The sequence below is a fragment of the Callorhinchus milii genome, unplaced genomic scaffold (assembly GCF_018977255.1).
Source record: "Callorhinchus milii isolate IMCB2004 unplaced genomic scaffold, IMCB_Cmil_1.0 Scaffold6, whole genome shotgun sequence".
Taxonomy (NCBI): Eukaryota; Metazoa; Chordata; class Chondrichthyes; order Chimaeriformes; family Callorhinchidae; genus Callorhinchus; species Callorhinchus milii.
Genome location: NW_024704747.1, coordinates 27,208,887 through 27,225,654, shown reverse-complemented (window position 1 = coordinate 27,225,654; position 16,768 = coordinate 27,208,887). Strand labels below are relative to the sequence as shown.

The following is a 16,768-nucleotide window of genomic DNA, read 5'->3' as shown; positions in this document are numbered from 1 at the left end:
TTGCAAGAGACTGAGAATGGATTTCTAAAAGAGGAACAGGTTGACTTTTAAGCAGGCGTCAATGTCAAAGACAAGTTAATGTCAATGTACTTTTAGCCACTAAAGAAACAAAAACATTCTTGGTCTGGTAATGAAGAATGTAAATTAAACAAAATTTGATTAAATGGTCAAAGGTAGTAACAATGCGGAAAGCACCCATCTCCAAAGGTGCACTTTCTTAAACTATATCAGTCTACAAATGTAACTGCATAGAGGTCAGAAACACAGAGGAGTTTGCATATATTTATATAATGCAGGGTCGGCAAACTACATCTTTGAAATCTGTACCTTCCCATATTTACCAACATCTGGATCAAGTAGGAAATAATTTTAAGTCTTGCAATTCAAAAACAACACAATGTTCAATTTATATTTTTTATTAACATATGTTACAGTCATTTTTATTAAGCTTAAGGTTTTCTTTTCGATGTGCCAGAAAGTCTTTAGGTTCTACAGTAATGTACTGTATTTAAAATATTCATTCATACGGGGCAACACACTGGTGAAACACTCAACTTCTATCTGCAAAGTACACACACCACTCTTGTTTGCATGAAAATGTTAGACTGCAAAGTGGTGATTACAAAACTTAGAAAAACTAACAAAAAAAACCCTAACTCAGCAGCATGCATGAATTCTTCAAGTACATTTTTTAAATCAACTGCGTATCTGGTATCCAAATTCCACCATTAGTATGGGGACAAAGTGAAGATAAGCCCATTACCATCTCTGGGAATCAGAGTAGCAAAGAACAATCCATTAAAATTAATATAGGACAATTCATAATCCATTATCATACCCACAGCAATAGTAGGTACAAGCAATTATTATACACCCTACGTCTTACTTACTGTTGTCTGTTTATACACACATGCGGTCACTAAATTTAAACCTTGCTGCCGTTTATTAGTATTTAGTATTCTGCACTACGCTCTGCTGCGAGTGTTGTATTCTCTTGTACATTAAGAATGTCTTATATTCAACAATGGGCATTGATATATACTTATGCATATCGATAAATCATGGATCAAATCAATTGTTTTTGCACAAAATTAGAAAGTGGTGTTGAACCATTAAGCAATGGAACTTTCACAGGGCCTTGAATGTGTCGGCTATTTAAGTAGCTGCACATGTGATTCAAATAAAATAATCAAATTAGCTATTAAATATCTATTTTCCGGTAGTTCTTAAATGTTTTATATGCTCAAATCACTTTCACACAATCCCAAGAGCCAATCTACAATAATTTTCCCTTTTCCGTGTCGGACTGATCTTGTAAGAATTCCATTTTCGATATGTGCACATTAGAGCAATATGGAACTATGAACCTGAATATTCAATTGTATTAAATTCCTCACATTAGACTTGACTAGTTTTGCAGACACAAATCTTTTGTTAACAAGGCAGTCTTGATGGATCTATGGATTTTCTTATGGTCTACAGATATGGCTGAAACGTTTTCCTTCCAGCAACATTCCACCACAAACTCAATCACTCATTTTAATGCAGCTCTTACAGACCCTTGAATTAATTGTCTCGATATTTTACCGACAGAGCCCTAAATATAGGATCTTCCTTAAGCCTGCTGCATAAAAATACCAACAAAAGCAAAACATAGTTGTGAATATGAATCAATCCTGTCTGACAGACACAATACAATATTTTTCACCTACCCATAACAGAGATAGACAATTTCTGAACAGTATATATCCCATTCTGGACATGAATACCATTCCAAATCCAATCAAAGAGGATAACAATGAGATTTCTCATCCAACACTATCATAGTCATGAGTATTTAGTAAATCAAGTAGACAGATAGTGTGGATTACACTGCACAAGTATTACAGTTGTCAATTGATATGTGAAAGTCTCACTATAGACAGTGCTGTTTATTTCATGTCCAATTATTCTAAAAAATATTAAAACTCCTGTTGTGAAAGTCATGGATGCGTGGCTGTAATTAGAACATTCCATGTTCTGTACGGTGACAAAACCAAGTAAACACACTTCCTCCATAAGGTGCTGATAAACTTCCAGAGCAGATCATTAACATAAAGCTACTCTCTTCAATGAAGATCAATCATTTTGTTTTGTTAGTTCTATCACATTATTAGCAGCAGTCAATTCCAAATAGTGTATTTGCTTTACTCAATTAGCTTCAGCAAAAAAATTCATTGTCCTTAGACTAAACCTTTCACCTTTCAAAACTGAAAACTTGTAAATCAATTTAGACTGAAGACATATCCAAGAGTTTTTTTTATATTAAAAAAAACAAAACCAAGCAAGCTACAATGAACTCATCAGAATGTTACAGTTAGTTACAATCCAAAACAGTCAAAAATTCTGCAAAATATTGAAAATTCAGCACAAATCAACTTATCGCAAACAAAGGCAATTTAACAAATGCAGCAGGCTTCAAATAAACACTTCTAAATAGTGTCTGGTATCACATCTAGGTGATCAAATCTCTACAATTGGTATCCTTCATATCAAGAGAATTTGCAACTAAACCCTTCAAAAAATTACAGTCCACCTTTCTTCGCCTTATACTCTAAACATTTAATTTAGCTGGAAGGGGGAAACTTCTGAATTTAAATTGTGCTTTTTTTCTTTCATATGTTGTTGCAACTACAATATGATTAATAAATAAAAAGTTATTTCGATTTGTAAAAGATCTTTGAGCCGAATCCTGGAACCATATTTTGCTGGGATTTTCCACACAGTGCCATAAGTGATATTGATAGCACCTTCGAACATGTAGAATAATGATGATTACTTAATAGAAAGACTACTATTTAAAAATAAAATTTTTAACATGTATGAAAGTATGTATTAAAGCTGGTCAATGACCGTGTTGCATCGGAGATGTGCAAGATTAGTTACAATCCATTGTAATGTAGGCTCCATCTTTTATTGATGTGATCAAAGGTGTGCGCTATCCACTGTTGCTCCAGGACTTTATAGCGTTCCTTGCACAAGTACAATGGCTTGCCTCGTCTGTAAGTTGGGAGGAAAGAAACAAGTAAGTATAAAACAATGCAACTGGACATGTTTGTTTCAAATAAACAGATAGCAACCCCGTAGAATGCAAAATGATTCTGTAAAATCTCATTGATACATAAAAGGATGAAGATATATTGAGTTTCCTTTAATATCTGTTCTGAAAATACAGAGCTGTACTTAATGATCAGAACACAACACCAACAAAATTACATTTATAGAGCGCCTTTCACATCGGGAGGATGTCCCAAAGCGCTGAACAGTCAGGTGTTGGGGCCCGAGCATGGGGGGAGGGGTGGGGTAAGGGAAGGCAGAGAGGTGGGAGGGCGACCGAAGGTACGATCGAAGAGAAGAGTCTTGAAACCGGCCTTGAAGGAGGCAAGGAAGCGAGGCGAAGGGACTGTGCAATGGAGTTCCAGAGTGTGGGGGCAGAGAGGCTGAAAGCCCGGCCACCGATGGTAGGGCGGGAGACATGGAGCAAGCCGGAGCCCACTGAACAGAGGGAGGGGGCAAGTTGGTAGGGAATCAGCAGGTCAGAGAGGTAGGAGGGGACAAGGCCATAGATGGCCTTGAAAGTGAGGACGAGGATCTTGAATTCGATCCTCTAAGGGATGGAGAGCCAGTGGAGTCGGGCAAATAGACTGATAAAGAATACTTGAACCACAAGCAAAACTGGGCATCATTAAATTATACTATACTATACCACACATCGTATCCCAACCATAACACAATGGGAAGACGTAGATGAGGTTCCTGTTTGAAGATAAGAGAATTTGTAGGTATCAAGAGTCCTCAGTGAACTACAGAACTTGGACCCAGATCCAAATATCACACATGATGAGTATTGGTGTTGGACATTGATTTTGTACAAGGCCAAAATGTTCCAGGATCTCGTGGTGGTTGTTAAGCTGTTTATGGACTCTTTAAACCACTGTGTAACAGCAATTGTCAGATGTACATGGACACCTCACACACATTCTTATTATATCCAAATTTATCAGCTGATATAGAATTAATCCAATGCTTCTCATTGTGTCAAGTATGAGTCAGCATTTGTGGATGTAAGAAAATTATTATCAGCCAGGTGTCCGGTCAAATTAATTGTCTCCCACCAGCCCTATAATAATTAAAGTTGCATTTGATATTTTCACCTATAATATCAAAACACAGAGAGCTTCACAGCTGATTGTTGTTAAAGCAGTGACTATGCATTTGTAGACAAATATGTGGACCTTCCAAGTACAGAGGGGACTGAAACAGAAAGAACGAATCAAGGCAATGATGTGGTAATGAACACTTACCAGCTGCACATTTGAGTGGCTTTTTTCTTTCTTTTGCAGAAAATGATTTGATTTAATTCATAGAAGATACTTTTGGCGCTTACTATACACATGCGAGCAACTGACACAGAACCCATGAGAGAAAAATCTATTTACTTTTCTTTTGCTGCTCAGAAATCATGGGAAAGATACAATGATCTGCTCAACTGTGCATTGCAGTTGTAACAGGCTGGATGTTACACATGGTAGGTTAGGTAGATGGCACTGGTGTTCAGCTCTGCCATTTTATTAACACTGGATACACATCAACACATACATCCCCTAGAACCACGTTTAATTTGAGAATAACTTGCTATTGAGGAAAGAAGGGATTGTTAAAATAGTGAACAAGGCAATAAAATTTCGACGTATTCAGTAAGCTCCTTTTAATCAATCTCTTTCTCTGGTTTATTGTTGAGACCCTGTTGTTTTATCAGAGCATTACTATAGCATAAACAAATCCTTATCTACAGCATTGTACATAGTAAATTCCTCACTGTTCACTATTATATTCAGAACCAAACTTAATTGCAGAGGAAATACAAAATGGCTGAATTCATTTCAATAGGAAATCTCAAATCACTGCAGGTGAAGGGATCTCCTTCAGGCAGCCAGACTAGAATAAACAACCTGATTTAAAATTGTATGTGCAATTAACACAGGCTACTAAGAAAGGATTGAAACAGTTATGGATGATTTGAACTATTCAGAAATAATGTGGTAACGCATCAGCTAGCTTGCCAATTACATTCATGAAGCAGTTACGGAATTGTGTCTCGACAGAACACGTTAAATAAGCAATCAAAGCAGCACACCTGGTACGTAGCAATCAATAGAAATGTATGACCTTTGAAAATTAGGTTAATAGTTAAGCACTGGCATCACAATGCTATGTGTTTCAGGAAGTCAAAGTAAAGGTAAAATTCCAATTTTAAAAAAATAGGGGGGTTTTGGCTACAAGGGAGGTTTGGGGGACTTTAATTAAACAGAAGGATTTCAGAAAAACAGGTTTTAGGTTAGGGAGAAGGGAATTTCTGATTCTGATTTGGCGTGGTTGCAGACACATGTTTTGCAAAGATACAATCATTATACTGGCAGTTGCATATACTAAACTGAACATTTCAATCTGATTGAGAAGGATTGGTACAAGTGACAATTTGAGGAAGCTAACAAACAATTAAAATATATTTACAGATCCACCGATAAATATTACATCGATATAACCTTCAGTTTTACCAACAAGAATACAAGGCACTAAAATTACTCCAACTACAATTGTAGAGAAACTAGCAGAGTAATTGAGTGCAGTAGATATTCCTAAGGAATTATTAGGACACTATTAAAGATAGACAACCTTCAGGGTCATTAAATGTTTTATCATACTAAAATAATTTTTAGAAGAAATAGTTGAAGTACTAGATGAAACCCTTTATTGCTGTCAAGATTTGAGAATATTGGTAATGGACTGAAGAGGTTTTTTATATCTTTTAGTAAGACAGAAGCACAACACTTGGGAATTGCAGGCTGGTTAGCTTAAATCCAGCCGCAGTGAACTATGGGAGAGCCTTCTAAAGGATGTAATTAAAGGTCATTTGTCTTCATGGAACTTGATAAATGAGAGCTGGCATGGATTTAGAGAAGGTAAATCATGCCTGACAAACCTATTGGATTATTTTGAGGCTGTCACAGAGGTTGTGGACAACAGGAACACATTGGTTATTGTACCTTTATATTACCACAAGCCCTTTGATAAGATACTGAAGCAGAGACTTATTGAAGACACAGAATTAGGGGGGCTGTCTGAAACAGGTGGAAATAAAAGTTAGGATTGAAAACATTTGGAAACATAACTGCTTCAGAACAAAAATGGAAGGATATGTAGGTAAGTGCAGAGTGTCATGAACAAATGCTCTTAAGGCACATAAAGTATTTGCATTTGCCCACAAAATACAGTCAAAACCACTTTACAGTATATCCTGAGAAAAGTTTGGAGCAGTCTCAATATGATAAGGCCCTATATCAAACACAAGGATTATTATTATATGAACATCAGAAATAATGCTTCTGAATTAAGGAGAATCACTGATTATCTCACCTCAGGTCTCGGTCTTCCTCACCATGAGCATCAAGATATAGAGATCCCCACAAACAAAACCGATGTCCACGGATGATGATTATTACAGAGGCGTTAATCAGGAGGAATATTCCCGTTCCTGCTCCACAGTTCTGCGAGTGCTGACAACAGTAACACAAACAACTCAGTCAGCATTTCCTGCAAACTCTATTCCTTCTTAATCAAATTAATAAAAACGAGATCTAATACATCATCAGTATTAAACTTTAAAAAAGTATCAAATGGAGAATTTTACACTGAACTAAGTTAGTTAAACCAGTTTCACCACTAATTTTTCTCTATAAAACTAGTGTGTTAAAACACAATACAAAACTTCTTCAATGAAGCAACGATATAGCCGATTATTCCATGTGAGTGTCTTATGTTTTTGCTTAGCTGCAAGCTCACTTAGTTTATGCCCTGCGTCTTCTTCTGGTTCTGTGCAAATAACATGCTCATATCCATATTAATTTGCCATAGAAATAATAATTTCTTTGTCCTACCCTATTCAAGTTGTAGTTACTCACCAGTACACATTCACAATAGCTTTGTTGTTTACAGCAATGACCCTTGAGGCACACAAAGGTACCACACACCAGACAAAGCGCAGGGTCCTTAGGCACCTTTGAGCAGTGAACACAAGCCTTTCGATGATAGTACTGAAAGATAGTATTGTAATTCTCAGGTAACTGAAGAAGGCTTGGTGAAGACCACTGTGGATCCTGTTGAAGCAGACTCTGAAAGAAATAATATTATATTTTAATGTCCAAACTGCTTGAATACAATGTCAACTAATGTCTGTGGTTGAAGCTAAATGAAGATTATATGAACTCAACATTGCTAAGCGACGTTTTCCATTTCAGACTAGAACATCAGTCAGTAAGTATAAACAGAACGTTTTATATTTTGCTTCTTCGCACAAAAATGTAACTCAAGTATGGTTGCATTTTATAAGTTTTTTTTATAAAAAAGCTTTACAAAATACTGACCATCAGTAATTCTACAAAAATAACCTGTTTACAAACTCAATAGGAGAAATATAATGTGTTGGAACTGTAATTCTGTGTTAAATGGGGCAATCCTCATTGAAAAAGCAAATAGATTGGGAGAACAAAGGCAGTTGGACCTAAATTATATTTCAATTCTATAGCTTTGCAATCATAACGACATGTAAGCACAAACCGGTCACAAAAAATAAAACGATTGAAGCAATCAAATGGGGTTATAAATAGTGAGCAAAGATCAAATTGTTGCTTATGACCGTCTGAACCTCCAGATTAGATTACTTCCCTGAATAAACATTGTGATCATAATCACTCCATATTGCCAGGAATTAATACTCCAATATATTTTTATATTGACACATAACTATTTACTATTGGTTAACTAAAAAAAGGCTACGTTATATTTTTTGAAAATAAATAATAATTCCTTGCATTTGATATCATGTCAAAACATCACAAAATGCTTCATAGGATGTACAGAAAAATTCTGCGGTTACCTGATGTCTCGACGATTACAAAAAAAGGAAGAAATTATAAAACAATCTTTAAATAAAGGTGGTGGTTGGAATGCCGATTCTCTGTCATAATCTGTTGTTGAGGCAGAATACATAAATACCTCAAATGAATTAGATAGCTGCTGGACAAGGAGGAATATCAAAGATTAAGGTGAGTGAGCAGGAGGGTGGGTTTAGATTAGGCTTCTAATGTGAAGAACACCACCACCTCAGACTTGATGGGCTGAGAGCCCGTTTATGTGTTGTACATTCTACAGTTCTAAGTTTCCTCAGAAGAGTATAAATTCTGCTCCAGCTAATGTTGTCTTGATACAGCATCTGCCACAGCTCAAGCAGTTAAGATCTTTCATTTACTTAAGTGTCAGTTCCACTAGTCTTTTCATACATCCTCCATCACACCATGTGAAAGCGTCGCTAATCCACTCGGACCCTCAATCAAGACTGATCTTATTCACTGCCTTCTTCTATTCCTCTTCCATCAATTGATTTTGAAACTGAGGTGACCAATAAAGTGATTTACTGTCTCCTGAATGTCAAGACAATGTACCTCGCTCTTCAGTAACTTCATCTAATGGACTCAAAGATCAATGTTTCAAGAACTTTATTTTTAGAAATTTCAAAAAAGGCCATACATATTAGTGTTTAATTTGCATCATTAAACAGTTTTCTTTAGAAGAAATGTGCAATTATTTAATTTCAAAAACAAAAAATTGCGCTGAAAAATACATGATCAAATTTCTGAATTAACAACTGGAATTACACCTTAAATAGTTACAATAACCTGGATTATCCATTATAAAATCAGGAAGGCAGATAATGGATTTGCCTCCCTAGCCTTCCACGCACCTCTTTGACCTCAAATGCCTGCTCCACTCATCTCCCCAGACTCAGTACGTAAACGTAAATCAGTTACATTTATTCCACATCAACTATTCTGCCAAACTACTGGTCACGGGGGAAACAGCTCCAAAATATACAAATAATCCTCAATGACAGAAATTCCTCCACAGGCTAATAAAATGCAAATCAGGATTAGGGTGTAGCTTTTAAGTTGATTTAACAATAATGGAGGTCCCATTTGTGTGGTCTAATGAATGATTCAAGTGTATATTAATGATCCCATGACACTATTTGAAGAGCAATGTATTCTTACTGCGGTCCTTCTGCTTTGTGCACTGTTGCTCGTGCAGATTATCTGCCAGGACCACTTACATTGTTTGGAGAATTTGTGTGTACGGGGAGGGGAGTTTAAGGGTGTGGGGTTTTCGGCACACTACAAAATGGCTGACCTCCGCGTCATGAGATCGCCGTCGTCACCTCCTGCACACTGTGGATGAAGTAACACTGGCAGAATCCTGATGACCTGCAAATTGGCTATTTTGGCTAACCAGGCGCCAGCTGCTGTTTTGAAGTGCTGATGGAGGCAGCCGTCTTTCTAAATGCAAATCAGTGAATATACAGTATTTTCATAGGAAGGGTTCTTGATGCTGGGTCAGGTGGTTGTGTGTAAAAGTTCTGACGATACTATTTGAAAAGAAAAGGCAGTTTCTCTGGTCTTTCGACTAATACGTCTACAAATAAATTAGTCATTCATTTAATGGCTGTTTGTGGGATATTATTGTGCTCAAGTTGGCAGCTAGCTTTGCTACATATAGCAATTACCTGTAAAGTGCTTTGCACTTTGAGCCATTTTAACAGCAAGTCCGCTACGTAAAATTCAAAGGTTAGTTATTATCATAAAGGGAGGATAGAGTTAGCATTTTGAAATGCAAATTGACACTAGTTTGGTAGGATTTAAAAGCAATAACTGTATTCTCTCTAAAGTACTACATCACAATGTTTGATTTGGATTCAGTAACGAGAGGATATAAAACAGCAAGCAAAGGTATATGTATTTTTATGTGCACTTCCTGACAGCCACTGCTGTTCATTACTCCCATTTAATTTCCCTTCCCCCGGGCTACATTAGACTAAAGGTCTTCAGAAATGGAGATAAGCAATTATCTTAACCAGCTGCTCACCATCCTTTTTGGGAGGCAGTTCATCATTTACAATAATCTCGGACATTCTCATCAAACTTAACTCTTTTGTGCAATTTACATGCCAGCATAAGAATCTCACAATAATACAGCTCAATAGTTGAGATACCTTAGCCAAATATCAATGGCAAAAAGTTAATTATCGAACATATTTATGAGGTGGTTATGTTGTGAAAGGTGATGGTTAGCCTTACCGTTGCTTGCTCTGAGCAATTCTCTGCAAAAGACGTTACTTCCGAGCACCACTGAGATACAATATCTAGTGCTGGGATTGTCCACTCAAGGCAGGAGGAACTGTTAACTGGATCACCTGGCTGAAAGGGGGATGACAGTAACCCAACACAGCTGGCGAGCATCCCAAATTCTTCCTCAGCTCCCTTGTAAATAAGAAAAAAAAAGCTAGTCAATTTCTACACAGACCATCTGCTGTAATAAGCCGCCAAGGCAATAAGGTATAAAACACATTAATCTGACATCCGTCATTAAATGCAAACAGGGTGACACTTTTGTGGCAGCTGACTTCATCATGATGATGTTGATGGAAGAGGACAAACAACACACCTGCCACTCCGATAGTTCACAAAATAGGTTAATGTACTCTAAATGCCATTTCATAACATTAAAAGGTCAGTCAAAAAAACTTAGAAAAAACGTACACAATGAATTTTCTTTTGTAAAACTGACAAAGTGTCCTTGAAAGCTAACAGTTTGAACTGTTACAACCACACAGCAAGCTCGTTCTGCTCTACCTATTGGGGCTTTAGCTCCCAGGGTTGAGGGCATATACACATGTCCAAGTCTCATTAATAAGACAGACAGGCTGATCAACTGGTAAATCTACCGTACAATTTGATTAAATAAAAATTAACACTAGAGGAGTCCTGTGAGAATCAAGGGCATTTTTGAAAATTTTAAAAACACTGAAACAAGACATTGAAACAAGATATTTTTTTTTTTAAATGAAGCCTTCAAATGATGTAGAACTGGAAATAGGTTTAATACATGAGCTGTATTGATGTTATTGATGGTGTAATCATGACCATAAAATGTGTTGGTAATATATAAATTACTCAAACTTGCAACAACTTACGCATCTACAAAAGGGTTGCATGTACTGAAATTTGTACGAAGATATGGACCCCAAACTATTTATCTTGATGGGCCGAATGGCCTCCTTCTGTACTAGAAGAGATAGTTATATTTAAAAACACTGCAGGAAAATAGTGTTGCCATGGTGCTCAGGATTGCTAGAAAATCAGGAACAGAAAGAACTGACAGATGAGTACAGCTTCCATTTAATGCAAACTGGCAAGATATTGGTCACTGAAAAGGCAGATAATTGTGCAAAGACTAAAATAGACACTAATTATTGACAAGTTTTCATCACTTCACATGTGTGCAAGTTTAATTATCTGCAACTCAAATTTTATACTTTTTTTAGAGGAAATCCAAAAGATGGAAGACTTGTATATATTAAACTTGCAATATTTTCATCCAAAATTGTAGCTTCATTCTATAATTACAAGCCAGGAACCCAGAATTTAAGATTTTCTGATGTGGTTTGAAGTTGTATTTTAATTGCAACAGCAGCAAATTTTATTTCTCACAAACACTAAACAGATCGGCCGGTTCATATGATGACATATTTAAAATACAAGAGTAAACAAGCAAATATTGGGTGGAACGAGTCTTCTGCCTCAGCACAATCTTTATATGACACACATGTTCCTTCTCAGAACTTACCTCGTTCTTTCAATTTAATGTGAGAGAATTCAAAACAATGTATTTATTCTTCACATAACACACTGAACATAGGAGCATTGATCGTACCTGGCAACTGGGAAGATCATCGCCAAAGAGGTGGTGTTGTAGAAGGCTGGTAATCCTGAGAAAAGGCAGACAGAACTGCTTGATGCTGTGTTCTATAGACTGAAGAGACCAGACACTGGTGCCAAGCTGATCGTTGGGAGGAAGGTTGAAGAAAGCGAAAAAACAGCAATGGCTTAATTTGTTTTAAGTCATTTAATCATGTGAATTTTAATGCATAAGACAATCACACATTAACACAAAGAAAATTTGATTTCATATGGTATAAATTAGAATATTTTATGGAAAGCTGTGAAAATTTAAATCTATGAGGAAAGCTGATAGCAAACCAAATTCTACAATACAACATAGATTGATATAGCACCTTTTCTATCAGGAGGCAGACTAAGCGCTCGCTACTGAAGAGGGCGGTGGGGGCAGGGGAGGGGAAGAGGAGGGTAGTCGAATGGCTGAAAGCTCACATATTAAACGTGAGGCAGATTAGGTGATTAAGTGGAACCAAGTGAGGAGGGGGCTGGTAGCTTTGTGCTGCCTGCGTGGGAGAGAACATTGGCTGCAGAATTCTGGATGGTCTGTAGTTTGTGTAAGAAAAGGTCCGACATTATGAATAAATGAATGAGGATCTCGGCAGCCCGGATGGGGGGCTGGGTGGGGTGGGGAGGTAAAGATCGAGGTAGGGGCAGGCAATGTTGTGGAGGTGGAAGAAAAAGCTGAGAAAGACAGTCAAGGAGTCAAACAAGACACTGTGAGGTGGAGTGAGCATCTGTAACAAGGTATTGAAGGAAGTGTTACAGACCAAAGTGTATTCGAGTTTTCATTATATAGTATTGTCTACACAAACAGCAGGTTTCCAATTTTAACAGACTGTTCAAATTAATTGACATTAAGTCTGCTCTTGACAAATCTGTGTTGCATAGTTTTTGCTCTCTAGCAGCCAAGGTTGCCAGGACTCTGCTGTAAGCATCCTTGCACGTGGGTGGCACTGTCAGCTTGTGCCTGGATATTAACCGGACGCAATGTGCCTGTAGCAATAGCTGCTCCTGAACAAAATGTGGGGAGGAGCAAGATCGACACCGTTACTGACATTCGTAAAGCTGTTAAGAATTTATTTTTAGATACAAAACAAACCAGAATCATCAGTTGTGCAGGAAACCTATGATGGTGCGTCATGAAAGGACAGGGCAATTGCTACAGTATTACACACACACACACACAACATAAAAGTTAACCAAAGATTTCAAACGTAACAACAATTTGTGGCAGGGGTTAATTTTATGTACATACCATAAATACTGGCTCGTTCTCCTTTCCAAAGTAAAGTTTGCCTCTGGACAGCTCACTGATTACATGGCTTAGTAATACCTCCAAGGATTTATCTGAATTACACATGATCTATGAAAGTTAAATAAAAATAAAAAACGGTTACGCAGTGTATCTGAATGCACAAACACAAAACATATATAATATGCGCGGCAACAGGCAAACAATATCATTTAAATAAATATGGTCACTAAAATGTTCGTGAAAGAATAACGAAGGTGTGTGAAACCTATCCAGTATTTCACAAAGTTGAGCTGTTCAGGACCACTGATACCACTGGCCAACCGGCAAATGAATAAAATTAACTAGAAAGGAAATATTAACGAGAACCAACAGTCATAAAAGTATGAAGTTTAAAAGCAAGAATTTCAGGAACTCAATTGCTAATATTTTTGATATTTGTTGGGAGCTTTAAATGACATTGCAGTGTTGCCTCAAGCCTAACTGACAGTTCCATTTTTAATTCCAGAAAGTGTTCTTCTGGGTAAGGACGTTATCCAGCTCCTCAGATTCTGTAATGTTTAACTTTATTGGATACATGATGGGCTGGAGCTGAAGACATTTAGGGATGACAAACTAGCACGAGTGAGAGCACTGCCTAGAAATGTTCTGCCAGTATCTTATAAGTATAAAATAAAACGTCCAGCTCATTCAAAGAATGTAAGAGTGAAAGTGAGAAAACAGAGAAATTCATGCCCTTATAGGTTAAAGTTATTGTTCATTTTAATGACACTGTATATTGGGACGTCCTCCCGACGCTATACAAGTAATCTTGTTCGTGTATAACTCAGCAGAAATAAGAAAGGGAAAAACTGTTTTGTAAACTGTGAAAAGAAACAGAAAAGATTACAAAGATGATTCTGAAGAATAATGCTTGCAATTAAGGCAGCCCGATCACAAAAGCATAGACTACAAAGCCAGACTGAGAAAGAAGACGGGACAGAAAACCTGAAAAAACTTGAATTGGATAAACGCTGAAAGAAAAATGCTTTCAAGTCTGTTATAGACTAACTGGCTTCACTCTTGGCTGATAACTTCAAACCTTAATGATTTGATAAAAGAGGATTGTTCTAAGTGGCAGGCCTGCAGATGCTATTTAATGACTTTAAGACACAGCTATAAATGCAAGTGGTATTGCCTTAGACATGATACAAAAAATTCCTGCCTACAAGGCAACAGTATAAAATACATTCAATGTTTCCAATCTTGAAAAGCACGCGAAAAAAACTACTGATTTGAAGCTATAAATGTTTTATTTGGTGCACATGAATGTCAGGCAAGTTTCACGAGGTAATATTATGTTTCAAGGACAAACATCAAAATGCATCAGACCTAAATACAACCGGGTTGTGTTCATACAGTGCTTTCATTCAATGACAAGATATGTTTAAGTGGACGTTTGTTGTTGCAGAGTGCAGGTGCTTGAAACTCTTGTCAAGGAAGATTCACTGATATGTCGTGAGTGGCACGAACAAAAGAAATGGCAAATGCAAAATAACGCCCACATTCTTCCATTTGCTTCTGTAACTGCCAGGATTCAAGAGGTGATGGGAATGAGCAGCCTTCCAAGTTCACCTTTTTGACCTCTTTAAGAGAAAATGACTTAGAAGAATATCATGGAATGAGAGTAGGACACGAAAGCCAACTGGAATTCGGATTCACTTTCCAGAATACAACTGCTTGGTGTGTCGCCCACCAGACTAAATTCTTAAATCAGACAATCAGCCAAAAAGACAGAGGAGCAGAGATTGCTTGATATAGCTCTGTGTCTTTCAAACAGCATCCTGGATTTGTGGAGACCAGTTACCCCTTCATTTCCATGAGTACTTTCTTATGCTCAGTACTGATGCTGATCTGTTATTGAATAAACTACTTCTTGGCAATGTAAGAGTAGTTTCTGGTGGGGAAACATAATCTAAGACATATTTCACACAGACAGTCGCATTGTGACAGCAGCCACAAAACATGGCTCTTCACCACTGTGAAATTCTGATAACACTTGATGCATTGGCTAAAACTTCAGTTGATAAGCAGTCCCCCTCCCCAAACAAAACTCATCAATCAGAAACACCAGTCGGAAGGGTGAGCGTGCTAAAAATAGAGAAAAGTAGTAATCTATCAGGTCAGAGAAGGTGCTTTTATGTGGAATAAGAAGGAAACATCATGAATATCAAACAACACCATGTCAGTATGAAGCAAAAATCAGAGAAAAATATGTCCATGTTGTTTCTTTACATTGGTAGAGTTTATTTACTTTTGTAATATTTGTCCACTGAGTGAAGAAAAACTAAATGATCACATTACTGATAGGCATCACTATATAATTCATTATGTCTTACTGAAATTTCTAATCATTACTAAAGGTTATTTCTTGGTTAGGTATCACAGAGTATTAATATATATGGAATTGGACCTTTCATTTTTAAACTCTGAAAACAATAGGACTAATTCAGTTATAGTAGTTAACTGAATCCCATTTAAATTAGTTTGCATATATGGACCATTAAACAGATCATTGTCGAGTGAAAGCCCCTCAGTATGATCAATGAGCTGTATATTAACACAAGGTGCATAAGAATGCACAACATTACTATTTGCTTTTAGAAAATCATTACAATCGTGAGTAGCTGGAACCTAGTTCAGGGTTTTATAAATAATATTCAAAGGCTAAGGATTAAGAAATTAAATTGACTGGAGTTTCTATTTTTTAATTAACTTATAAGGAAATATTGGTGGCTTGTTCATTCAATTGCACTCTTGTTTTCTTTAAAAGGATAATTTACACACTATAATGTTTGCACGCTGACAGAAGTACAGCTGTGGTTTGCTTACTAATGTCCATAACATTCAAACCAAGATGAATGATATCAAATAAGCGACACATACAACTTTACATGAAGACTTGTATAGAGTAGTCAGATGGAAGCCTGTCATTTGTTTGCAATCTGCTAAATAACAACAACAACTTGCAGTTATATAACGCCCATCACGCCAGGCAGCGTCTCAGAGCGCTTAAATAATGGGTAACTATACATATGGGTACAATCTATATAATTTTACTGAAAGAGCAACCGTTAAAACAAGCATCAGTCTTGTATACAGATAAAATTTAGCCCTACATATTTTAATCTCACCTCCTTGAATTGTATATGAATAGACTGACCTTGAGTTTTCCAGAATTCTTCCAAGCTGCTCTTTCCTCAGCATTCATTCTACCAGCCAGGGCTGCAATAGCTTGTGTGTATAAAAAAGTATACAACACTTTCACAATACAGGTAAAGTGCTCTGCAAAACAAACAAAATATTCGGTATTTTGAGTCAAAATACTGACTTAAAAAAAACTGTGAAGATCACACATAGTGAACGAATGTGCATCATCACCAAATTAGACGTAGAGCACAACTCGGTTACAGAATTGGTGGCTCAGAGCCATAGATGCTTCCATCAATTCTTTGTAACTTTACTCAGCTATAATAAGAGCACTAAGATTAATATCTAGTAAATCACTTTTTAAAAGGTGCTTCACGTAATAAGTTTGAATTCATGCAGTATTCAGACTAGATAAGGGCCATCGCATCCAACATTGTGG

The 16,768-nt window shown here is 36.9% G+C and overlaps 1 protein-coding gene across 1 annotated transcript in view; it reads right to left on the bottom strand.

The window, feature by feature from the left end:
• Window positions 1-400: 400 nt before the first annotated feature.
• The window catches only part of ubr3 (ubiquitin protein ligase E3 component n-recognin 3), a 66,523-nt gene continuing 50,155 nt past the window's right edge, over window positions 401-16,768 (bottom strand). Inside the window, exons 34-40 of the mRNA XM_042336247.1 lie at window positions 16,343-16,464; window positions 13,144-13,251; window positions 11,863-11,988; window positions 10,227-10,409; window positions 7,002-7,211; window positions 6,457-6,596; window positions 401-3,039 (exon numbers count right to left, since the gene is read on the bottom strand). Of these exons, the coding sequence (XP_042192181.1) occupies window positions 2,922-3,039; window positions 6,457-6,596; window positions 7,002-7,211; window positions 10,227-10,409; window positions 11,863-11,988; window positions 13,144-13,251; window positions 16,343-16,464 (1,007 nt within the window). The 3' untranslated portion in view covers window positions 401-2,921. The remainder of the gene's footprint in view (window positions 3,040-6,456; window positions 6,597-7,001; window positions 7,212-10,226; window positions 10,410-11,862; window positions 11,989-13,143; window positions 13,252-16,342; window positions 16,465-16,768) is intronic.